General features: G+C 33.4%; 2 protein-coding genes across 7 annotated transcripts in view; one reads left to right on the forward strand and one right to left on the reverse strand.

The window, feature by feature from the left end:
• Skp2 (S-phase kinase associated protein 2) overlaps positions 1-22,715 on the forward strand; it is a 49,407-nt gene extending 26,692 nt beyond the window's left edge. The window contains exons 10-11 of one of the 3 annotated variants that reach the window (XR_010050437.1): positions 16,979-17,046; positions 22,512-22,715. Coding sequence is in view for 2 of the 3 variants with exons in the window: in XM_003470170.5 (XP_003470218.2) it covers positions 586-799 (214 nt within the window). In the remaining variant the exon portion in view is untranslated. Of the gene's footprint in view, positions 1-585; positions 2,620-16,978; positions 17,931-22,511 lie in introns of those variants that run through there. The other 2 variants (XM_013152845.3, XM_003470170.5) reach the window with 2 other exon arrangements.
• Nadk2 (NAD kinase 2, mitochondrial) overlaps positions 5,190-27,326 on the reverse strand; it is a 41,089-nt gene continuing 18,952 nt past the window's right edge. Inside the window, exons 6-13 of one of the 4 annotated variants that reach the window (XM_003470218.5) lie at positions 27,072-27,208; positions 21,992-22,070; positions 19,716-19,781; positions 18,187-18,282; positions 11,660-11,715; positions 11,482-11,535; positions 9,149-9,272; positions 5,190-7,217 (exon numbers count right to left, since the gene is read on the reverse strand). In XM_003470218.5, the coding sequence (XP_003470266.2) occupies positions 7,079-7,217; positions 9,149-9,272; positions 11,482-11,535; positions 11,660-11,715; positions 18,187-18,282; positions 19,716-19,781; positions 21,992-22,070; positions 27,072-27,208 (751 nt within the window). In that variant the 3' untranslated portion in view covers positions 5,190-7,078. Of the gene's footprint in view, positions 7,218-9,148; positions 9,273-11,481; positions 11,536-11,659; positions 11,728-18,186; positions 18,283-19,715; positions 19,782-21,991; positions 22,071-27,071; positions 27,209-27,326 lie in introns of all 4 variants that reach the window. The other 3 variants (XM_063258075.1, XM_063258077.1, XM_063258076.1) reach the window with 3 other exon arrangements.

Consider the following 27,326-nt stretch of genomic DNA (forward strand, 5'->3'; position numbering starts at 1 on the left):
CCCATCTGCACCCAACTATGTAACTATCTACAGTCTCTTAAGGAATTTGCTGGTATGGCTCATCATACATAATGGACTTGTGGATTGTGAACCATTATTAAGAAGTCATCAGCTGATAGCTCTTTTTTAGAGATGGAGCCACTTCAAATAAAGGTCATATCTACTCCTTAAGTTTCGTGTAACTGGTGGCAGTTCCAGTTGACACTAAAGTAAAACTTACTTTCACCATTACTAGCTTGCTAGTATACCGCTCAGAAATCCCTTTCAGAGCACTGTGTAAAGGAATGGAGAAAGGAAACAAATATGATTAGATTTTATTCTTAAGCCGCAGAGAGCATTCTAAGGTTTCTAAGAGGCTTATTCAACAAAATGCAGGTATAGTTCTGTAAGCCATCTGGGTCAAGCTAAATGGTCTGCCTCCCAGTTTGACTCACCTCTGCTACTCCTTCAAATCATTTCTTGCAGATTCTGCTTTTAGGTTGCATTTTGTAGACTGTGATACGAATTATAACAATTAGGACATATATAACTCCAGTCAGTTTTTCATAGGTATCTGTCCTCTGAAAAATCTTTCTTCCTTCCCAGTGAACTTGGAGAAATCCCTACACTGAAAACACTACAAGTTTTTGGAATCGTGCCAGATGGTACCCTTCAACTATTAAGAGAAGCCCTTCCTCATCTGCAGATTAATTGTTCCTATTTCACTACCATTGCCAGGCCAACTGTTGGCAACATAAAGAACCAGGAGATATGGGGCATCAAATGCCGCCTGTCACTGCAAAAGCCCAATTGTCTATGAAGTATTTACTACAGGATGGTTTCTTTTCTCCCTTTGGAATGGGTGAAGCAAGGAAGAAGCCCAATTGCTGGACACTTGGCTAGTTTTATTACTGATTTTCCTTTAGCCTTTATCCTGCACGTATTTTAGGGAAGCATTTAAAAGAGAAAGCTATGAAGTATTGCTTTTTTTAAAAGGACTTTTAAAACTTCTTTTGGTGCTGGGCCCTTAAGAGCCTTTGGAGGTTTTAGGAGAATGAGCCTGTAATTTCCAGATGACTTTTTAAAAGATCAGAATTTGAGCCACACCTTTCAAGCGCCCTTTTGATTAAGTCTATTTTGAATCAAACTTTAAAAATTACTACAGGCTAACTGTTGTCACAGCCTGTGTGGTAACTTTTATGCATTGAATTTTCTAATATTTTATAAGACACAGCTTAGGAGAACTTTTAGCTATGTATGTACTATGAGCTGAACAGAATCACAGAATAGTGTTTGAGGTAATCTTTTCTGGGGGTTAATGCATTTCAGTTTTATATCTATCTACATTTAAAATTAGTTTATCAGAAAATGTACTGTAATTCACCATAACCCCTAAATAAAAAGAAACAAGTTAAAGATGATCAGAGGTTTAAAAATGGTATAGGATTTGAAGGCTCAGGAGACAGTTCTATGCCAGGTTAATCTGAAGAGTCCTTTAATGTATTGTGTTCTCAGAATTTTGAATTAGGTAAAGAAGTGTTATTGTGGTTTTCTAACTTTATAATCAAATTATGTTATTATGGGTTGTTAGCTTTTTACAATGGCTTGCTTTTAGAGATGATATCATCATAATCAGTCTATTGAAAGTTGGATGGAAGAATTCTGAACTGATACTGCCTGTTTTCTTTTAGTGCTAAAGTTATTACTCTGGAATCAAGTATTTTAAATCGTCTTTTTTTAATGGTCTCTCAAAATAACTGTTTGAAACTACACAGTTTGTAATGTTACCGGACCTATGAAGAGCTTATTCCTTTAAATCACAAATGCACTAGAAGCAAGTGTTCCCACTTTTGGCCACTACTTACACCTACTCCTGTAGATCTCAGTCATGGAAATTTTTGATGGCACGAATAGTTTTCTTTCGAAACCTAGTGCATACAAGCAGAAAGACTAAATGGTTTGTAAAAATCACCAAAAAATTAATAAACCTAGTTTTAAGTTGAGACCTATTTTCACAATGTAACAAAAAAGCCAAAAACCCATCTTTTCTATTAACCATTTAATAGTTTACCCTGAGTGTCACTCAGGCAGCAGATCTGTTTACATACTGACTACCCCGAGTTTTGCTCGAGAAAGTGTCTTTTCAACCAGTTGATTCTTCTATTGAATATATTTGATAAAACTGTTGTTTTTGTATTTCCTGTTACAAAAAAATTAATGAAAAAATATGCAATACTTGGTCATCCTGTATTTAAACAACTGGACTGGTAATTGGTTAACTTTTTTAAGTTAAATTTTAAAGGTTAAAGATATGGTAATAGATGAAGTGCCCTTATTTGCTCAGGCCTAATGAAGACTATTTAGTGTTATACAGGAAATGATTATGTTTCAGTGTCTTAGTTAAAAAGTGCTAACTACTACTTGAAATTGTTGTTTACAGATTAGTGACAAGGGCTGGTGATAGGATCCCGGTGGACTCTGATCTCCGGGTGCCTTCATACTTACCGTGCCTGTGCTTCCAAACTTAGTTCCAACAATAAGCTATTTTTCCAACAGGTCAGAGTAATCTGTATTTTTGTATGTGATTTCTACTTTTATAGACTTGTTTTCAAATAAAACACGTTTTTGTAAAAATGGTAATTGAGCTAAGTTGTATCCCTTTCTTCTTTACATCCTTAAAATTAGAAAGCAGTCATTGGAGGCTGCCATTTAGCTCCATGGCCTCTAAAACCCTATAAAACAGAGCCCTAAACAACATGTCTACTTCATATGCTTGTGGTCAAGTTTAAATGGTAGTTTACAATGCATTTTTAAAAGGTGCGAAATATTGGCTTATTTTCTTAAAAGTGTTTCCAAATGTAGTGGCATTTATAAAACATTTCAATTCCAGTGATTAATGTGATAGTCATGTACTATCAATAAAAGGTAACTAGTAAACATTTTAAATACAGACTCACTTTGTTTATATTGTTTACATATTTTATTGCCATTTGAAAATGAGTTGCTTAGTTTATGCCTGGAAGCCTTCCAGAAATTCAGTTCCTTTTGAAGCCAGCCATCCATTCAAATGGTGCCATAGTATTCTTGAATTCCATCGAGTTTTGGTGTTCATTCTTTTACCTTATCTCTACTGTGGCTTTTTTGAATGATGAAAATATCAAATATATGTAGTAAGTAAAGATTATGACACGTTAGTTCATCATCCATTTTTAGCAACTATTAATTCCTGCCTTGTCTATGACCAACCATTCTTCTTTCCTCACCACACACACACAAAACACATAGATCATTTTGAAACAATACCCAGACCTGTAATTTCTAAGAATTTGACTGTGTACCTCTAGTCTTAAAATATCAGGTAATGTTGAAGATTCTTTAGATCTCACCAGTGTTTTCATACATGGGTTGGTTTTGATCAGGCTCTTAACATGATCCACACATTGCACTTCAATGATATCCTTAAAATTTAATCTTTATATCCCCTCTTTTTTCCCTTCCAGTATACTCACTAATGAAACTAGATCACCTGCCCTATAATTATAGGATAGATTTTGCTATTATTTGGAGTGGTGCTTAGCAGGTTCATCTGTCCCCTATTTCCATAAACTGGTGGTCAGATGTAGCTTGTCTAGTTGTAGACAAAGGATAATTTTTGCCTCCCAGGAGATACTGGGTAATTGAGCTGTATGCCTGTAATCCTAGTATTTAGTCCAGCTGAGGCAGAAGGACTGCTGTAAGGGGTGCGCCTGGACTATAGAGTTAGACCCTGTCTCAGCCAAAAACATAAAAAGTATGCATCAGTTTTTTTTTTAATTGATAGCACTTAATGACCTTTGATTCTTCATTCTCCTTTATAAGTTTCAGACATATGAAGGATACTCTAGCCTAAGGCAAAACTTATTTTTGGATAGGATACATATGTCCCTTCTGTCTTAGTAAAGTCAATTATAATTCAGTGTTTACAGAGAACCTACCATGTGGAAGATGCTATGTTTGAAACAGCACACAGCAAGGTTCAGAGGATGATGCAGGAATGGGCCAATAGAAGGAAACTCCTGGTTACTGTGTATGCTAATCCTAGAAAAGCAATTATTTTTTTCCCCTTCCTACCTGGCCACATATCCCACCCAAAAAGTCAAAAAAGTGTTTTCACCAAGAGGCTAACTCCAAGATATAGGTCCAAGCCTGTACTAAACATTTTATAGCTTGTTTTGCTTTAATATTTTCATGAATCTCAACATTAGAACGCTGGTATTTTTATATTTCTCAAAATGAGTGCCAAAATATTTACATTAGTTTTGAACATTAAAATCAATATATAAGGTGTACTCAGTATAATACTTAAAATACTTTCTATCTAGCTTTTTTAGTGATTTTCTTATAAATGCATAAGACAGCTTTTCTTACTTTCCTTGATGTATAAAATTTAATATGCCTTCTCACTGACAGGCCGTCAACCCCTGGCATATATATGCTTAAAGTCAAAAAGAAACAATTTGAAAAAAATAACTCCTTCAGTTCAAATGTACATATACTCTTATCCCCACACCACCACATATATTTCATCATACTGTTATCCTATCTGGTTGTTAAGTTATCTCTACCATCTGGGTATAGATACTATTTTAAGTATCAACATAAAACAATGGAATGCAATTTTAGTGGTTTAGTTATATATGTATCCTTAAATTTATATTTAACATCTTTAAAACTCAAGTAAATATTTTCAAAATATTTGTACTAACTGGCTGTATTGTTCTACTTTTTAAAAAGTAAAATCTGGGGCTGGAGATTTAGCTCAGTGGTGTAAGCACCTGTCTGGCAAGCATAAGGTCGTGAGTTTGATTCCCGGTACCAGAAAACAACAAAAAAGTGAAATTTGTAAAGTTTTTGTACATGAAAGTTATACATTTACTAAAACTTGGAATATGATTCCACATAGTAGGACCCTAATATTTAAATGGAACATCAAAAATATGTGACAAGTATATGAAGCATCTACCTTTTCCAGGTAAGCATTTCATCCTCTGATTAAATAACTGATCATCATTCTATGTCAAATAACACAATGAAGGAAGTCTTCAGGGCACAGAATAATACACAATAGTGAATAAAATGTCTTTTCTTAAAACAATATTTCAAGAAAACTTAAGTTTCCAAATAATGACCCCATTAGAGTTAAGGAAGTAAGAAATAAAGTAAAAAAGAGATAACAATGGTTTAATTTTATTCACATAGTGACCATTAAAAGATTAACTCATTTATAAAAACATTTTGGCTATTCTAACATCCTTTCTTTTCATCTCTTAGAAATAGATTCCACCATGGAGTAGAAGTTATATTGCAAATAAAACATATTTTAAGTATGGCTTTTCACACAGCAGGTTATCTATTAATATGTTACATATTAACAGATCTATGGTGGCACACAGGCAATCAGGCAATCAATATTCCAACCAATATCCTTGAGATACTATCAAGCTGGCATTTTCTCAAGGTATTTTGAAACCTTCTAAAGCACATTCTATATTGTGGAATTTTAACTTCTTTATAAAGTATTATCTTACATATTTTAAATCCAACTAACTGATACCCCTGGCAAAACACTTTATTTTTATTTTACCTCCATCTTATGTAAATTACCTGCTCTGAGTATTTATGTACATTACTCCTAATTAAGAAAAATACAACAGATTCTTAGAGAATACATCAAAATCTAGGTTAACTTTTTACCTCAACATTCATTTTTAAATTTTTTTTCTAAGAGCAAAGAACACTGGTGACAAAACTAAGAGCACTCAATTTGGCTATATGTCCTGGCTTCAAAAGAATTTTACTGCTGATCTTACTGGTCTGAAATTCTAGTGATAGTATGTTTTATTCATCAACATGTATCCAGCACCTAGTAATACATGGCACAGAGTGGGCACTTATCAGTGACATAAATTTTACCAGCGAGTGAAAAAAACACAACTTTGGATAAATGCCATTCAATTATTCAGCAATATAATTTTTTGTGAAAATTACAGGATTACTTATTATAAGTAGATTCAAGAATTAAATAACAATTTCCAAGAATAAAGAAATTCTCATAATGGGGGAAAAAAGCCATCACATTTTCCCCACAAATTTATTATGTAAAATTTTAAAGATTGATATAACTGAAACCCACAATATTGAAAAAAGCAATTCCAAAATGACTGTTTGACATATTTACTAAACAAACCCATTCTCTTTATAACAATATTCCCAGCACTCAATAAAAATAGTTTTTAAAGATTTTGCCCAATTCTTAAGAAACCATGTCTCATCAATTTATCCTTTTAGTCTCTAAATCCATGTTAAGTGACCTTTAAACACAGAAGAGACTTATGGGACTCAAAACCATCTTTTTAAAAAGATTGTCTTACCTAAAGTAGCTATTTTAGTATATTTGTAACAGCCTCATGATTTTGTCCCAAGAGGTGTTTCATCTGGATATTACTGAAATTGTGATGAAAATATTCATCTATAATTTCAAAAATTGCTGAAATTTTTAAATCAATAAGGATCACATCATTGTGTTTTAGAATTAGGAAATTGTCAGCACATATAAAAACTACATTTAACCTACTTCAGTTAGGTCAATGTCAGGATTTATCAAAATTATCAAAATTGTAAAAATCTTTACTTTCACTTACTATGAAAAATAAGCACTTAAATGCTATGTGACCAATTTCACAAAGAAAGAAAGGGAAGAAAAAACCATCTGTTCAATTAAAATTTCAAATCCTAAACATTTAATCCTTTATTAAACCTGCTTCTAAATTAAAAGATACAACATTCTTGGTTACCAATTATAAATTTAAAAAAAATTCACTGGTATCAATTGTAATCCATTTAGTTCATCTACTTTTTCATACAGTCACCATCCTTTCTCTATCAGAATCCAACAGAAGAAGAATGTAAATCTCATTTTCTTTGTCACTTCTGAGCCCAGGGCAACATGTCTCAATCATAACAAAAAAAAAAGAAGAAGAAGAAGCTTTATGACTGGTGGTCTGTTGCTGCAATCAAAGAATTTTCCCAGTAATCAAAACTTGTCATCTGAGGAAATCCTTCACTGTTCTAGAAGCACAGTTCGAAGCTCATCTTCTTTATTAATCATCATTGAAGCAATTGCCCCATCATTAAACTCAAAAGAAGTTCCTCCATCCACAACCATACAGGCATCCCAACAACGAGAACGAACACAAACCCTAGGTAGAAAGATATTTCATTAACTATTAGTTTTCCTAATTCTAACCAATATATTAACTGAAATTTTTATATGAGCTGGAAAATTATTTGGCCTTGATTTCAAAAGCCAAGTAACATGGCAAAATTTATGTGAACAATATGAGAACAGTGCCACAGTCTCATTTGCACATATTCAGTATACAGCCATTCACTCAAGTATTTCAGTGATCAAGTTCAGAAGGGATAAAATTCAAACGCTGTTTTCATATGACTCTTTAAGTTGTTACAAGTATATTGAGTCGAGCAAGTGCTATTTTCATTTAAAGCTGTTGCATAAAGAAAAACATATATAGAAGAGGCACAAATTATTAGTGGACACACTCGCACCATCCAAATCAGTGCCCCTTTCCTGCTGGTTATGCCTGTGTCTTTCCCTTCTCAAGCATACTCACTATCCTAATTTCCATCATTTTAGTAGTAACAGCTTCATCCCTTCTTGAACTTTATATAATTGGTATTTTAACCATTCGCTTGTGGGTATGTGGTACTTCTTCCATACTTTTATTTTTCATTTTCCAAATGAATTTAAGCTCAAGTGCCTTTATGTATGCTTAATGGATATCCCTTTTTGTGAAAATCCTGTGACCCAGCCATTCTTCTACTGGACTGGGTTAACGATTCGCAGGAATTTTTATTTACAGGTTGAGTATCCCTTTTCTGAAATACTTGGCATCAGAAATGTGTGAGATTTCAGATTTTAGACTATTTATATACAGATAAGGAGATACTTGAGGGATAGACAAACTAAACACAAAATTTACCTATGATTCATATATATCTTGTACGCAACCTGAATGTAATTTTATATCATACTTCTAGTGCACCTACATTTTGATTGTGACCCATCACATGATGCCAGATGTGGAATTTTCTAGTTCTAGTATCATGGCTGTTTTCACAAAGTTTTGGACATTGAAAATTACAATTTCAGATTTTCAGACTAGGGATGCTCAACCTGTACTATATATTGGGCTATGAGCTCATGTTGCATATAGATCCTGCTGATACGTTTCTCTGTAGCACACCTTATTATTGGTAACTTTTATGACTATACGTTCTCAATTCTAGCATAATTTAACTAATTAATCTTTTGTTGTTCAAGTACCTTTTATGACACATTTAAGAAACCTTTCCAACTGCCAAAGTACAAAACTATTCTATTACCAAAACTTCAAACATAAAGGTAAGTGTCTTTGAAGGAATCTTTGTAGTCTCACCCAAACTGAGTATACATTTAATTACTCAAAATTAACTCTCAAATGAGTAAGTAAATATCAAAACAGGTTTCCTTTTTACATATTACCTGGAAAAAAAATCAAATATATACTGTAAAAAAAAAAGAATATTCATAACATAGGTGGCATTTTATAATTAAACTGGCCTTTGTTTCCTATAAGATGACATTTTCTCATAACAAAGTTTTCTTGTTAGTTTGAAAACTTAGGCAAAATTTTATAAAATAAATTATACGCATTTGGGAATATCTTTTCCCCCTCAAAAAAAAAAATGAAGCAAATTCAATGCATGAGGAACTCACATTTAGGAAAAAGCTAAAAGAAATGCATCTGATAAATATTTATACAAATATTTATCCTTTTATTCCACAGCTTACTAAAAAGATTTGCTTTGTAGTCATTTTTTTTAAATGATCAATTTGACCTTGTATCGACATATTAAAAAAAACAGCAAATTAAAATCAACCAATTAAGTAATTATGACTTTTCATTAACATTTTAGTTTCTCTGAAGTCAAAGTTGGATTAGCCAGGTTAAGATAGTTCTTCATTAGTTTCATAGGTACTATTTTTCCTGCCACACTGTTTAAACAAATTAGTACTCTTATTATGGCTGTGTAAAGCAATGAAAATTGAAGTTACACCAAGATTGCTTACTTTGAGGAGAAACAACGCTGGCGGCTGCTGGAGAAAACTCGGTTTGCTATTGGTTCTCGGATACTGAAAAGTATTTTTGGCTCTTCTGGACTGAACAGTAGAGATTCATTATATTCATTTGTTACTACAGAGAAAAAATATTAGCATATTCAATGAAGAGTGGTCATTTTTGAGTATTGTAAAACAATAGATGCTATCCCTAGCTTAAAAGTCTGAGGAGTTTGCTTGGAACTCAACACAAGTCACCAAAAAGAAAAGAAAAAAAAGAATTATAAATAAGAATTAGCTTCCACAAATGATCCACAAAAGCATACATCACCTACAATACAGAAAAATAAGTACAATATAACTGGGCGGGCGGCAAAAACTACTACCTTGTACAAAGATAGTAATTAATTACAAATAGAGGAAATAGACACACTCAAATGTATCAAAAGTAGAACACATTCCAGAATGCTATACCGAACAGTTTTGTAAGTTAACAATCTTGATATAAAACAGTCTCAAACAATAACAGGCTATATTCTTTCTCCAATGAAACTGTCCAGACTCAAGATATTTTTAGAAATCTTTGGGACCTGCCTTCTCTCAAACCAGGAAGCATATGCAAAACATAACTCTAAGTCAGACATGGCGACATGCTCCTGTGGTCTCAGGTACACAAGATTCTGAGGCAGGAAAACCACTTGATTCTAGGAGTTTGAGGCCAATCTAGGCAATGCAGCAATATGCTGCCTCAAAAGACAAGGAGGGGGAGAAGAAAAAAAGAGGAAGGAGGAAAGGAAGAAGAAACTATATGAAGAAATTAGGCTTGAAAGAAAGTTTCACTGATCATTACATTTAAAAACTGACAAGAACATCAGATCTACTTTATTCATGAAAGTGTCATTTGAATTACTCATGTTCAACCTACAATGAATTTTCATCTCTACAAAATCATCATAATCTGAAAATGCTGTAAGTTGAAAATGCACCTAGCATGCCTAACCTATGAAACATCATAGTAACACGGAACATTAGAGGTGTCACCTCCACTGACACCAGACAGGATAATAAAGCCTATTACCAGCTCAGCAAAAAAAAAATTTCAAAATTCAAAGTATAGTTTCTACTGAATGCATATCATACACCATAATAAAGTTGAGAAACCATATTTGGCTCTTTAAAAAACAAAAATCTAATTCATCCAAGAAAATAAAAATGTGCTTCCTTGGGAACACATCACTAAAAATATTCTATATCTGAAAGAAACTTCAAAGGAATAGTTCCAGAAATGTCAGTAACGGTGTTATACCACTATACTAGCATTTACTATTGCTTCTGAAGATAGTTAAATCTTCAAATGAATCATATTACATAAAAACATATATGTTTACTAAAAAAATAAATTGGTATATTTTGTATATACCTTTAATTTATATATCTGATATAAACCTGAATCTTTAGGTCTGTATGTATATGGGTATATATGTGTATCTATCAATTTTTCTACCTATATAATTTTTAGGTTTGCATTTTTGATTGCCACATGGTTGCACATATTTATAACGGACAATGTGGTATTTGGATTCACATTTACCTTGGGTAGTGATCAGCTCAAGGTAATTAGCGTATACTTCACCCTACACCTTTACTACTAGATTCTCTTCACTAAAAAGTAAGTTTTGTGCTATTATCTGTTTCTTATTTATAAGAGAACCTTTTTGTCTATGTCTTGTACTCTTCTGAGTATTTTGAAGGTAATGGCACACAGTGTATTAATTATTACTATTTTATTATGCAATTTTATTTTTTCATAAGATAAAAAGTTTTTAAAAACTTTTACCATTTTTTAGAGTTATATTCTAAGTTAAACTCCACAATTAAGAGTTAATTATTATACTATACTGTCTAATTTTGCATTCTTTGATGTATATTTAGCTAAGGTCCACGATTAAAATAATCCTTTTGTTCTCAAACTGAAAGAACAGAATCTATTTTAAGAAGCTGAAACCATAAAAAGCAAAGCCATGCGTAAGAGACTAATCTGCTGCAGTGGCACATGGAATTTAGATGTACATTTTCTATTTACAAGTTACATACATTTCTATACTTTCATATTCCTCAGAATGTTTATAGTTATGTATAATGTTTCGACAGAAGTTATTAGACTTCATGTACAATATAAATCTAGCTTTAATCTTTATATTGTTGAGTTACATTTAGTGTTATTGTATTAAGCACATGTTTGATTTTAAAAAAGTGCTTTGCTAATTAAACAACTACACTATCACTTTCAAAATACATATAAAACTAAATTAAACTGTTTGTGATTAATATCATTTGTTACTGACCTTTCTCTACCAATTCTCTGTTCAATGGAAGATTCAAATTTCCTTGTCGTTTTGCTGTTGAAAGAAGAATGGGGAACATATCTTCCTTAAATATTTTATTTACCAGCTAATATACAATAACGTAGACGTTATATAACATAATCATATTATAGCATATAATAGTTGTCTTGATACTCACCAATATTTAAAACATCTTCCACAGCCTGAGTTGCTACCCTGTTAATATTAAAAGACCTAAAAAAAAAACTACATAATTATTTCTTGTTTTAATTCTAAAGATATGCTAAAACTGAAAAATCTACTTAATATGTAAATACTTTTTAGAAATTATTAAGACAAGTTATAAATGAACACAGCTAAAAACTGATAAATAAAGTATTGAAATGGCTATGGCACAATACATATTCTCATCCTAATAAGAATACAGAAACTGCAATTCCAGGCCTGGGGATATAGCTCAGTAGCACAGCTCCTGCCTGGAAAGAATGAGCTCATGAGTTTGACTGCAAGTACCAAAAACAAAACAAAAAAAAAGATAAAGGAGAAATTGTAATTGCAATGCAACTTATGCACTATCAAAATTTAAAATAAACATATTTTGCATTCTAACAACTTATCTTAAAACATGTTCCCACATATAATGTACAAAGAGTCATACAAAAATATTTACTAAAGCATTGTAATTGCACAACACATACATAGACACAGGAAGCTGGTTAAATAAATTCCAGTTAGTCATTATGATGTTAAAAAGAATATAGCTATACAGAATGATATGGAAGGATAATCATAATGTTAATTTTTGAAAGGCATTATAGTGTGTGTGTATAAAATGAAAGGGATGCTAGTTTTTCACTGTACAGTGAAATAGTAAGAGTTGGCTTTCTACATTCTCCAGTCTTATGCTTTCACTTTTACACAAATGTGAAAACATTTTGAACATTTTAAGACAAGATGTAAATGTACAAATTACTAAAAATTTAAAATCTATCTTTGACAAAGGGGCCAAACATGTTCACTGGAAGAAAGATAGCCTCTTTAATAAATGGTGCTAGAAAAATTGGATTTCCACATGCCAAAGACTAAAACTAGATCCATGTCAATCATCATGCACTAAAGTAAAAATGGATCAAAGATCTAAATATTAAAATAGAAACACTAAATCTACAGGAAGACTAGGTAGGTAGAAATAGTGAAGATGTTTACAGAGGAAAAGAGTTCATGAACAAATTCAAACCGCACAGTAACTACTTCAAGCAATCAACAAGTGGCATTAAAAAGTTTTTGTACTTCAAAAGAAACCATAAACAGAGTAAAAAGAAAACCCAAAGAATGGGAAAACGTTTAGCCAACTAACTCTCAGACCAAGGACTTCTATCTAGAACATATAAAGAATTGAAAATCATCAGGCCTCCCAAACTCAAAGACAATCCAAAAATGGGCATCTGAAATGGACACAACATTTATCAGATGAAGAAATACAAATGGCCAATAATACACGAAGAAATGTTCAACATCACTGGTCAGTGGAGAGATGCAAAGTAAAACAACACTGCAATCCCATTTCACTCCAGAAAGAATGGCTGCATCAAGAAATCAACCAATAATAAATGTTGGCGGGGCTGTGGGAAAAAAGGAACCCATCTTTACTGTTGATGGGAGTGTAGACTGAACAACAACTGTGAAAATCAGTGTGGAGATTCCTCAGAAAATGAGGATAGGAGGTTCCTTTCAATCCAGCTTTTCGCCCTTCTGGGTATTTTCCCAGAATTGAAAACATCATGCCACAGCAATATATGTGTACTCACATTTAAAGCAGCACAATTTGTAATAGCTAAATATTGGAAATAACCAAAATGCCCATTAACTGCAGAATAAAAAAGATGTGGTATTTTTATACGATGGAGTATTACTCAACTACAAAGAAGGATAAACTTGAGGCTTTTATAGGTAAATAGATGCCACTTGAGACCACCCTCATAAGTGAGATAAATCAAACTTACACGTAAAAATATCGTAATGACTCCCTGGTGTAAAAAATAATCTGAAAGAGTAACAAGAGTCAAAATTTACAGTTATCTATTGTGAAATGAAAGGGAAAGAAAGTGCTCAAAAGGAAAGAACAACTAGGATAGGGAGAAGGATAAAAGGAAGAAGGGAAGAGATTATATGTAGATATACATATGTACGTGTGTGTGATAGATAACTATACTACTAATCTCTGTAAGTTCATCAGAAAGAACAGTTTGTACTTTCATTGTTTGATCATTATTTTTCTATGCCTAAATCTTGTAATCTGAACAACTACTTCTAAGATAACAATATGCAATATATTAACTAGTGTTAATTTCGTATTTTTTGAAATTCTGTATCATTTCTATCCTTTTGTTTCAAAAAAAAACTTAAAATTATTCACATATCAAACTCTTTTGCTTAAAAAATAAACCTAAGATCTGCTCCTTGCCTGCTCCACCTTCCACCATCATCTGCCCTTTGACTTCACAATCTAGCCACACCAACTCATTCCTACCTCTGCGGCTTTGCTAAAACACTTTAAGTCTCCTGACTTTCTTATTCAGTAAATACGTATCTCATTAGTATTACTTTACACACTGCAAAGCATAAACCACTTTGATACTACCTGTGGCAGGGCTAGAACTCAACAAAAAAAAAAAAAGTTAAGACAGAATTCTTACAAGAACTTGCTCTAATGTTCCAAAACTATGATTTATTAGGGATACCATAAATCAACCCTAAATAAATTCTCTGAATTAGAGTTATATTAATATTACTTTTCTATGCTTGTGACCAAGACTAGTCAATTCAGTCTACCTTTTTAGGAGAAATAGGTTATGTTCTATATCAAAGACATACTAAAATTCCACCTCATAAAAATGCCTTTCAGCCAGGCATGGAGGCACATCCTTGTAATCTTGGACAGGCTCAAAAGAACTGCAAATGGGAGGCCAGCATGAGCAACTTGGTGAGACCCATCTCAAATGTTTAAAATAAAAAGTTACTGGGGTTGTAGCTCATGGTAGAGCACTTGCCTGGCATGAGGCACTGAATGGTTCAATGCCAGGATCACAAAAAAAGAAAAACAAAATATGACAAACAAATAAACCCCTACTCCCAACCTTAAGTCTGACAGGACAGAATAAATGCAGGAGGACTGGGGGCAGCCTTAAGAAGAAACTAACTGAAATATGTGATTCCATTCTGTAGTACTTCTCCAAGTACATAGGGTAAATTATGTAATGCACTGTCCAGAAGACTTCAGATAAAGGATAATTCAGACACTTGCTTCTCAATACAATTACTAATCTGAACTCTGAAAAACATATTTTGGAAAAATAAACATGGGATTTCCTCAAACACTTCTGCTTTCTCTGGACACGTAGTTAGGCTTTATTTTCTAGCCCCTTTCACTGTGTAACCATGTGAGTTCTAGCTAAAGGAATCACAGTGGACACAAGGGGCAGCACTTGCAAGCCTGGCTCACCAGCCTCCCAGGGGACCCTCCATGGTCTTTCTTTTTCTGCGGCTTGACATAAAAGAACACAGTGACCTCAGAAGCCATGTTTAGAAGACAACAGGGTCAAGAATGGAAGGAGTCTGACTCCTTGAATAGCCACCTGAAGGAAAGCCACCTACCAATTACCTACTCTTTACTTTATGAGAATAGAAAATAAACTTCTATCCTATTGAGCCACTGTGTTACAAAAACTAGCTTATCCTGAGTTCCACTTTTCCACATTTCTATATTTAAAGCAAACACTGACATTGTCACATTAAAACAAACAAACAAAAACTTTTATTAAAAAAGAAAAAAGAAAACAGACTATCTTAACCTTTTCTTTCCAGTGACTACTCAGCTTTACAATTTAAAGTTAAGTTTCTGATTTAAATCCTGACTTCATTATTTATTAGCCACATGGCTTTGGACAACTTAAAGAGACTTTACACTGTGTGAAGGCAAATAAAATTACCTACCTCCAGAGTAGTTGTGATAATTTACATAATGTAATCACATGGAACCAAAAAAGTATTCAGAAGTGCTGTGTAATAAAATTAAATTATGATATATAGAAATGTATCCTTCTTGCTCCTTTAGTTTCTTTTCTTTTTGCATTTTTCAAAGAGGAAAAAATGAAAGATCTATTTCAGTAAATACAAATCAATAATGGGAAGGAAGAGGAAAAGTGTTAAGAGGTAAACAACTTGCTCAGGGCAAAGAGTTTAAGGATAAGATGTGGAATTCTACAGTAAGTATAGGCATTAATGAGAGACTTTAATAAACAACACAGAGAAGGATGAAATTCTAACCTTAGCCTTTCTTATTCAAAAGTCCACATGTAACCATGGTTACAACATGTACCAATGCAAAGGTCCTGGGTTCAACCTTCAGTATCGGGTGTGGGTGGCTGGGTAACTGTTAGTCTTTATGTTCTTATCATTACTGAAAACTTGACAACTAAAACTACACAGTGTTTGAAGGAAAAAGTCAAAGCCCCCATACATTTAGCAAAAGCACTATTTAACCAAGTTTATTTTGATAGTTTTTCAGCTCAGTAAAACTGCTATGATTTGAGTATGCTCCCTAACGTTCATGTGTCAGAAAATCCACAGAGCAATAGTGCTGAAAGAGGGCAACTGAGTTGATTAGATCGCAAGGGCTCTGCCTGCAAGAGTGCGTGAATTTCATTAACTCAGGCTGGGTTCCTGACAGACAGGTGGGTTCAGCCCTGTCATCTTCTATTAATGGGATAAAGCAGCATGAAGGCCCTCACAAGACGCTGGCACTGTGATAGCAGACTCCCCAGTTAACTGTGAGAAAGAAGTCTGTTTTTCATAAATTACTCATTCTGTGGTATTGTTACAATAAGAAACAGACTAAGACAACAAAGATTCACCTTTCAAGGGTGTGACTTCTATGTATGTCTCGGAACTCCTCCACTCCATTTAAAAGCTGCCTTTCCCCTGTGAGGCAGCACAAGTAATGGTGACAGGGAAAAATGCACTCAAGCATACTGTGCTCACATCCAATTCTGATACCAGTTGTGTGACTTGGCTTAAATTGTCATCCTTGTTAAGCTTCAATGTCTCCCCCTCAGACACACAGTCCTTACAGGGATTAAACCCAGAGCCTTGCACTGAGCTACCGTCCCCTCCAGACCACTCTCTGGGAAAGGATCTCACTAAATGGCTAATTGCCCAGGCTGGGTGTGAACTTAACAATTTTCCTGCCTCATCCTCACTGACAGCTGGGATTACAGGCTTATGCCATCTGGCCCAGCTAACTTCAATTTCTTCTATAAAAAGGAGTATTACTCTATCCTTTCAGGATTTCTGTGAGGATCAATAGACAAAGTGCATAGCACACTACAGAGTAGTAGAGGCTAAAAAACTTACAATGTATGAAAGAGAAACTTGCACAATCTCAGAAGTTCAGAAGACAAAGAAAAACTGTACCTATTCTATGTCTCTTATCTTCCAGATAAGGAAACTTATACTGGCTTACAAAACTAGGTGGTGGCTCAGCCAGCTCCCCTAACTCCCAGGTCAGTATCCTTTTCAATTATACCACTGTGCCCATTTTAATGATGAAAATACTGGGTGGAAACAATTTCTAGAACAATTTCTAATTCTCATTCAACCTTTAACAGATAGCATACTGTGTTCCATATTAAAAAAAATTATCATGACAGTTAATATTTTTAACTTAATCTGAGATTATAAAATAATTTTATAGCATATTATAAGGTTAAGTTTATTTTTTCAAATAATTATTGGAAGTCATTTTAGAAACTTATCATTTTAACTTATTTTAAATATTTGGGGTTTTTTTTTTACTTAACTGAGTTTTAGTAAGAAATTATTTTACTTAACTGAGTTAACCTATCATTTTAAATGCTTGTTTTATTCCCCAAGACATTACTTTATTTGACTAAGTTTTTTAAAAGATGTCAATTTAATATAGTACATGAAGGAAACAACAGAATGTCTGAAAATTACATCAAAATAATATACGACAATGAACAGAAGTACATTTAGGATACCAGCTCAAAAAGTAACAACAGCAACAACAACAAAAAAACAGGCCAGGTTGATAATATTTGGACTGCCTGCTACAGGGATTCATTGCACTATTTTGTCTATTCTTATACAAAGAAAAACACCAGTCACCAATTCAAATCCCTCAAGTTGCTCAAAACTAACTAGATTTTAGCACATTAGATAATAACATGAAAGGTGCTAAATAGCACTGAGAAAATATAGGGAGAAGTAAAAAAAAAGGGATCCACTGCTTATGAAAAAAAACTGAGTGTTACTGAAGATTTCCTAAAGAGAATGACATCTGAAGACGGATTTTTAACTAGCGGATGGAAAGTGGAGAATGTTCAGAAATTCAAAGCAGGAAGCTGCACTGAGAGAAAACAAAAAGCCAAGAGAGAACAAACCATGTGCTGAGAATTGCAAACAGCCTGCTGTGCTGTGGTGTCTTCAGGGTGCTGATGGGTGAGAGGAGAGCAGGAAAGAGGCCAGGAAGGTACCCAGGCAATGCATGGAGCAGACACTGAGTCACCTACGTAACACTGAGCTGCCTCATGCACATGAGGAGCTTCAGATGCACAAATGAGATATCAAACACAGTATGCACTTAAAATATTTCACAAACCTTGATTAAGCAACAGCCCAACTTACCAGGCCTTTGATCCTGTCCCAGTACACAAATTGAGCCCAGAACTCTTCTGTTTTTCCCATGGGCCATCATCCACTGAGATCTCATAATAGGATGCCCTACGAAGACAGAACATGAAACTGTTTGCTGAGCTATGGCTCACAGCAAATAAAATAGAAATAATCTTTCTTACAACTGATAAAATCTAAGTAAGGCAGCTTGACCAAGACATATCTTCTTAGTAGACACACACGTTATGCCTCTAATTCCAAAGTTGATTAAGTACACAAGTTAGAAGAAAAACATTTTTTGTCTGTCTGCATGCCTTTCTCATCTACATGCTCCTCTGTATCAGTACTTTAATACATCAAATAGGAGCTTGTCAACTTTTGGCAAGCATTGCTGCTACCACTTTTGTGAGCTCTAATACAGACATATTTCAGAATTCAAAAAAAACAGAACAACATTCTCAGGTGAATTTCACCTTCATCTAAATCTGTATCTAATGCTTTGAATTACCAACAATTTCTTCTGAACTCCTTTCTTTAGTTATATTATATGTTAATGTACTTTGTAAACTAAGAGATTAAAAAACTGCGAAGAAAAATCCTGATCACTTTATATTAGCAGACAAATTAGAATAAAAATTTTTTTTTAAATTTTTGAGACTAGTTTTCACTATGTCGTCCAAGCTGGCCTTGAACCCACAATCTTCCTGCCTCAGCCTCGCCAGTGTTAAATTATAAGTGTGTACCACCACACCCTGCTTAAACTAATTTCTCAAGAAAATATAAAGTTACTTAATACAGTACATTTCTTAAGACTATTTCATAAGTATATAATGAAGTAGGTTTTCTCATACCAGCAAAAATGGGATTATTCTTTAATCCCAAGAATGTGGAAATGATTTCTGCCTATTCAAAGAACTTTTGAGCTAAGTAAGTCTATTTTATAAATTTTATCTTAAAATAAAGCTGTAACTGTTCAATAGTGGACTGTTCTCCATGAGCTAAAAAAAATTAAACCCTTAGTAGAGCTTTTCAAAATAATGACTATGAGACACTCCTGCAAACATGAACACTCTACAGATAAATTTTATTCTAACCTTTATAATTTCTTCTGTAAGAGCTTAATTTGTGAGGGTTATGCATGAAACAACTCCATTATATTTTTTCCTGTGAAGTTAACATCCTTATAAAAATAAAAGACAGCAGGCCTAACATTCACATTTAAGCTACTTCACAGCTTTGTTAAATATTCTTAGAAAATGCACATTAGAAATCTATTACATTTAGACAAGCTAGCCAGATCCATGGAAATGGCTAGTACTATGGCAATGTTAAGTAGTAACCAAAGGATTAGAAGTAAATGAGAAAGAGTGGAAGAAAAGCAGAAGTGGAGAAAAAGAAAAGCATAATCAGGAAAGAGCTGTTGAGTCTAAACCAATGAACAAATTTAGTGTCAATCTCACATGCAGGTTTATTGAGATTAGTTAATTCACAGAATTTTTGTTTGGGGGAGATTATTTTTTTGAGGCAGCAATAAAACTCACAGTCCCTTTAGAGTGGGTATACTTCTTCTTAAACTGTCCACTGCTACAGCCCAAGAATAAGACATTCTAGTAGAACAAATAGGGGAAAAGAAAAAAAAATTGGGCTTTTAAAATGTTCTTAAATCCAAGAACATTATAAATGAGGCAGGAATAATATTGCTGCACTTCATATTTTCCAAGCAATGCACTTAAATTTAAGGAATATAATAAAGCCTCAACAGAGTATGAAATCATAAATAATGGGCTCATATAGTAGTTTTAATGTTAATTATATGACCTTGCAGGTTGTTTGAAATTTCCAAATGTCAATTTTTTCACTAAAATCTTTTTCATTGGAATGCTATAAACGTTAAATAACATTATATGATACAAAAAATGACACAAAGCGGACAAATTTTTATTTTTTCTGCCTAATCATCACAGAATCTTTAAAAATAAATTCTGCTACATTCAATAGTTACAATGTGTTCAGCAGTACTGGAAGCCCACCCAGTGCTGCCCTTACTTTAATAAAGATACAGGTGAGGCATCAAAAGCACAAAAAGCAGCAGTATCAGACACCACCCTGTGGGACTTCACTGATCCCCCAAGTATATCAGCTAATTCCAGTTTTCCTTCTTTTAGAAGTTATTTTTTAGTAAGTACAAAGTATAAAGCATTGCTAGTAGAAGCTCTCATAGCAGTTAACTACATATTTAAAATACAGAAACAGAACATAAGCCCTTAATTGGCTTGTCAGGGGGAGCATAAACTCACAAAAACATTTTTCTTTTAGTCATCCATTCAACTTAATGGGTTTTCTCTAATCTCATTTAAAGTATTTGTTCTCTATCTTATGTTTTTGGTAATACAATAATGACTAGATTATACCACTAATCAGAGTTATGTCTTCGCTCTTCTGTCACATAGCAGTACCTATTATTTCATCTTCATATTGCTTCAAAGTTGATGTCACAAAAAACTAGATAACAAAACTCTTACTATGTTAAAATCAATTTTACATTTTACCATATTTTAAAATTTCTTTAAATGTTTTATTCTTTAAAAATAAACTTTAAACACTAAAATTGGTTAGGATTGGAGTTATTTTAAGCTGCTAAGTATGTCTCACATAAAGCTTTCTTAAAAAATTTTTTTGACCAACAATTTAAACCTAAATTATATTTAAATTGAACAAATAGATTTGAACAGTAATGAAGTGCATACTACAATTTCATACTCCTAATAAGGAACTATAGTAAATAATTTTTGCTAGTAATTGTTACAGTCTCAGACTGTCAATACTCAAAACACTTGCCTTCTGATGTGTTACACTAAAAAGGGTACATCACCACACATTATGCAGCATTCTCATAGAAATTAAATTAGCCAGTCTGAGTCAGGCATGGTGGGACACATCTTAAATCCCAATGCCTGAAAAATTGAAGTAGGAGAATTTTAAGTTTGAGGCCAGCCTGCGCTATGCAGTAAAACCCTCTCTCAAGAAAAGAGAAGAAGAAGAAAAAAAAAACCTAAACTTATAAGGCAGTGAAAAAAGTCATACAAATCTAAAATAAAATAAATGGTTTAGACTACTAAGAAATATTGGTATCATAAATGATAAAGGAATAACAGGATGAAGCATTATTCTTCATTTTAAAGAGCCATAAAAGCTCAATGGTCAAATGAAATGAATGATTCTTGAATGGACCTGAATAAAAACAAGCAAACAAACAAATCAATTTGAAGGATACTAAGACAGTTACTGGAGAAATTTTATTTTTTGTTTATTTTTACTTTTTATTTTATTTATTGTTGACCCAAGGTCTTACTGTATTTCCCAGGCTGGTCTTGCATTCCTGGGATCAAGTGATCCTTCTGCCTCAGCCTCCTACGTAGCAGGGACTATAGGTGCACACCATGACACTTGGCTCTAGTGGAGGAATTTTAAGGATTGTCTTTAAAAGTTTTGTATCAATTGCGAATACATGTCTAGTGCATCATATGCTAAGCATTTACAAAGCATCTACATAGTAGATTAAAGATCCTAAAAAGTGATGCAGCAAGGAAACCTGAGTAATTCAGTTTAATGTAGGTTTTCATCAACTTTTTTGGTCACAGAATGTTATTTTCCCTGAATATGTATTAATGGATATGATGTTTTGAAAATTTTTCTTTAAATAGTTACTTATATAGTATGAATTATTTAAAAATCTTAGCCAAGATGTAGAAATTAAATAAATACCAAAAAAAGTCCTACATTAGATTCCACACTTAAGGTCACAGTTTAAAAGTACCTGGATGACAGACTCTCCCCAATGAAGACTTCATTTAGTGCTCTCACTGGCAGAAGCTGGGGTCCTGAAACCTCAGAGCCTGAAGTAATGAAGAAAAATTCAAAACAGCTTCTTAAATTTTAGAAATGTTACACAGAAAAATTTCAAAACATTTAAACTTTTATAATTTAAATAGAATCATGTTCTGTAATTAATTCACATATAAATTAAATATTTCTTAAAGCATTCAAAATATAAACCTTAATGACATCTAATTATACCCACAAATGAAGCATTTCTCTAAAATAACCCTTAATTCTATTGAAACAATTTTTAGGAGTGATAAAACAAAAAAAGTGATAGAACATATTTATCCAATTTGTAAGATTCCTGTCACACTTTTACCTTGAAAGACTTAGAGGTAGACTAAGTACTTCCAAAGAAGCACCATCTTAGATTTAAGCAGCAGATTACAATATAGATACGTTAAGCAATCATTGTTTTGTTTCTGTTATTATTTTCCAATAGAAAACCTCAATAGTATTTTTAGCACCAGCAGCACTGGAGAAATACTATCCCATCTCCCTTCACATCTCCTAATTATATTGTTTTTTCTTCTTTCAACCTAGAAGACTGTGTGCACAGTTTAACTAATTTTATATGATTATTTAAGCATCACTCCATCACAGAAAACTATCTAAAGGACTCCTGATGCCTTTTGGAATAAAAATGTGATTGTCATCTTCCTAAAGTCTCCTTTACTTTTTGTCTGTTATCAGCTTCCAATAGAAATGCCATCTTTTCATCAATGATAGCAGATTTATTGCCCTCAGTCTCCCACCAGGCAAACACCATGGGACAACGCCACTTTTTCTGTTCCCTCCAAAACTTCTCCTAAGTCAATGTTTAAGAGTTCATCCCAATTGTAGGCAGCTTCCAAGACAGCACCAGTAATTCCTGCCTCATGGCACTCGCCCTTGTGAATAGACACTCTCCCACAACATACAAGTATTGTCCTTTGTGACCAATAAAATATGCCAGAAGTGGTATCATACTGCACTTCTGAGATTAAATTAGAAAAGACAGTGTGGCTTCCATCATGTCCCTCTTTTTTTCTCAACTCACTTGCTGTGAGGAAAAATATGCATAAAGACATGGCCTTTTGGCAAGGTCAGCTTGGAGAAAAACTGGGGCCTCCAGCCAACAGCAGAAGAAGTAGATCCTCCAGCCCCAGTCACATCTGCAAATACTACTGCCATCCTGACTGACAGCTTGACCTCACCTCATGAGAGTTCCTACATCAGAACTAACAAGTTAAGAGGCTCCTGCATTCCTGACCTTCACAATCTATGGAAGATTATAAACACTTATGTTTAAGATGCTAAATTTTGGGAAAATTTGTTACACATCAATAAAGACTTTATACATATTAGATAGTAAATACACTAAAAAACCACCAGTCACCAACACTACCACTGATATATTCTCCTCTGAGTTGCAAGCCTGATTATTGTAGTCTTCTTTTCACGTTTATTAAAATGAATATTCATTACACTTACCTCATTTCATTTGGATCCTAACTGCCTAATGAGAACCCAACTATTTCACATTCAAAAAGTTTTTATTATAATATCAAGGGTCTTTGTACCTTTGCCTAAATTATCAGTTCAGTCTCATAATACAGAAAACAACTTGACACAAAAAGCTAACAAAAAGATCTTGTGTTCTGTGCTTATCAAATTTAATTGCATTTACAACAGGCTATCTTTTGAAACTGTCTTAAGTTGCTATTAGATATATTCACATTCTCAGGTCTGACAGTTTTACAAATGTAAAAAGCAATACTTATTGTTTAAATTACTTCTCCTTAAAAATAATTACTAATAGAATTTGTTTCAGATCTCCAGATTTTCTTACAAATGTTGAACTGTGGTACTAAATATTACTAATAAATATGAACTCACCAAACTGTAGCCATATATTTCTCCTTTATATTGTCTTGACTTTCTACACAATTCTCACTTCCCCAAATTTTTTGCATATATTTTTATTATGCATGTTTATGAAATTTCATCCCAAAACCTTTATTGAGTAAAATAGCTTCAAATATCATTCGTCATCTTAATCCTGTTTATATTTTAATGCTAATTAACTATCAAACTCTACCAATCACAAAACTATTCAATAACTTGTTTCAATGAGACATTCTAAAAGAATGTATTACAAACTTACAATTTGTATTTTAAATATAGATTTGTTAAACTAATCACAGAAACTACTACCCTGTATAATTTTCCCACATCCTAATATTTCAAGAGTATTTCTGGGTCTACTTACATTAGGTAGAATCAAGTGACTGGTAATGGCCAATGGAATGTGGGCAAAAGTAATGAAAAAAGCCTGGCTCCTAAAACTTAGTATCTTCCATGTTCTCTGTATTATTCTCCCCACAAGATACTGAAGATCCAGTAGAACACTCAGAGGCCTTAGAATATGGCCAGAGCCACTATTTGGAAGAAGGCTGGGCTACCTGGACACCCCCTGGATAGTGAGATGAGCAAGAAAGACACTTAAAGTTGCATTGTCACTAATATACTTGGTACTCTTAATGAAACCAATTCACCTGCCCAAATTAATATGACTAGTTTGCAAATAATAAAGTTATGAGTTATTTTGAGTTCTTTATAGTCTAGACATTAGTCCCTTCTCTGAGGAATAGCTAGCAACACATTTTTCCCACAGTGTAGGTTGTCTCTTCACTCTGTTGGTGGTTTCTCTAGCTGTGCAAAAGTTTCTTAATGAGATTCTAGTTGATTTTGTGTAGTAACTACTGTATGACCAAGGTTTTATTCATAAAGATTTTTCCCACACCAACATCATCAAGAGCATTATTCTATCCTCCAGCAGATTTACTATTTCCATTTTAATATTATTTTAATATATTTCTATCTTTGATCCATTTGATTTTAGTTTAGTACATGATGAAAGATGTGGGTATCGTTTTAATCTCCAGCATGTGGAAAGCCAGTTTTTCTAGCATCTTTTGTTAAAGAGGCTATCTTTCTTCCAGTGAAGGTGTTTGGCTCCTTTGTCAAAGATAAAACGGCTTAGCATGTCACATTAATCCTTTGGTCTCCCTCTCTTTTTTTTTTGGCCAGCAGCTTTGTAGTATTATTTCAAGTCAGAGGCTGTGACGTCTGCTGCCTTGCCTTCATTGCTCAGGATTGCTTGTGCTCTTCTGTGTCTCTTCTGGTTCCAAATGAATTTTAGGACTGATTTTCCCTACTTTATGCTATTGGAACTCTGATTGGGATTGCTTTCTATCTGTGTAACAATTTTAGAAATATGACATTTTCACTATGTTGTCCTTCTTACCTAAGAACAAGGGTATCTTTCCCCATTTTCTGATATCCTATTTGATCTCCCTTTTCAGAGTATGTTAGCTATCAGTGTAGTCTTTTATTTCCCTCTTTAGATAGTTTCCAAGGTATTTCATTTTTTTGGAGGCTACTGTGAAAGAGACCCAATCCAAAAATGAACATCTGAAGTGATTAGATACTTCTCAGATAAAGAGGTAGAAATGGCAAATATATAAAAAGATGTTCAACATCACTGATCATTTGAAAGATGCAAATTCAAACACTGAGATTTCATCTCACCCCTGAAAGAATAGCTATTATCAAGAAATCAACCAATAACAAATGCTAATGAGGCAGGAGGAAAAAAAGAATCCTTCCCCACTGTTGGTGGGAATGTAGACTGGTACAATCACTGTGGACATCAGGGCAGAGATTCCTCAAAAAACTATGACCACAGGTTCCATTTGACCTAGCTATTCCCCTTGTTGGTATTTTCCTGAAAGAATTAAAAGTATCACACCACAGCAATATATGTGCACCCATGTTTATAGTGGCACAGTTTGCAATAGCAAAATATTGGAAACAGCCCAGATGCCCATCGAAACAAGAATATATAAAGATGTGGTGTTTTATACAATGGAATACTATTTTGCCATAAGGAAGATAAGCTTGAGACATCTCTAGCTAAATGGATGCACCTAAGACTATAGTCTTAAGTGAAACAAATCAGACACAGACATGTTAACATCACATAGTTTCTCTGGTATGAGAAACTGAAAGTGTAAATAAGAATCAAAATGTATAACAGATACAGGGAGTGGGAAGACAGTGTTCAAATGAGAAAGGGAATAGAAGTAGGGTGGAAAGGGAACAAGACAAAATGGAAGGGAAAAATGGAAACAAAGCTTCTGTCTATAAAGAAGTGAAGAGGAGCCAACACAAAAGGGGAATAAGAAAAAACAGCAATATATACCCTGTACAGGTTCAAATCTCTATTATGAATTTTACCACTATGTACATCTAAAATGTACCAATAAAGTAAAAAAGAAAAATTTGTTAAAAAATTACCAATTACATGACTAAAACTTTTTTAAAAAAGAAGGAAAATAAATACATAAACCCCACTGTACCTTTCTGGACTTATACTGGTAATAAAAAGTGAATTTCAGTAATTTGTACACAAATATAAACTAAATACAGACAGGTTACACTATATGAAACAGACAATTTCATTTATAACTAGGCATGGTGTGCACACCTGTCATCCCAATTACTTGGGAAGCTGAGGAAAGTGGATCACAAATTTAAGGCCAACCTAGAAAACTAAGCCCAGGTAGTTAGAATCACAGGTATGTGAGACTATGGCTTGCCATAATTGTTTCTATATATCTCATTTTATCTCTACATATTTGTATTTGTTTTGTTTTATTTTTGACATTTCAAAGATTAAGGCCAGAAATCTTTCTTAGCCATCAACTATCCTATCAGTTAATTTTATGATCCTCTTTAATCAAGTTTTCAAACCCGCCTTAGAAAAAGAGCTCTCCTAGACATACTTTATATTTATTTTGGATTTCAATCATAATAAATTTTACAACAAAGTAATTTATTGTCCATTGTTAAGTATTGTTAGCAGCACTAAAATTTTACTACCAGTAAATATTATTACCTCAAAAAATTAAGAGGTCAAAAGAACTAGAAGTTCCACCCCCAAAACCAACTCTAATTGCCAGTCCACCTACTTTCATCACCAACTCTCTCAATGTTGAAGGCTCTGCTATGCTGATTCAAACTTAGCTGCTGTTCATGAAGGTCCACAGGAATGGGGTTGATGCCAGTCCCTTCAAGATACAACCTGATTCGCTGCCTCCATAACCATCTTGGAAAAAAGGAAAAGAAAGTTAAAACACAATGCACACTAAGGATCAACATTACAATAATTTCACCAAATTAAAAAATATATATTAAAAAACTGGGAGTTCCATGAATAAATTTTA

Source organism: Cavia porcellus, unplaced genomic scaffold, assembly GCF_034190915.1.
Source record: "Cavia porcellus strain 051 isolate PalLab524CR breed Dunkin Hartley unplaced genomic scaffold, mCavPor4.1 scaffold_11, whole genome shotgun sequence".
NCBI classification, from domain to species: domain Eukaryota; kingdom Metazoa; phylum Chordata; class Mammalia; order Rodentia; family Caviidae; genus Cavia; species Cavia porcellus.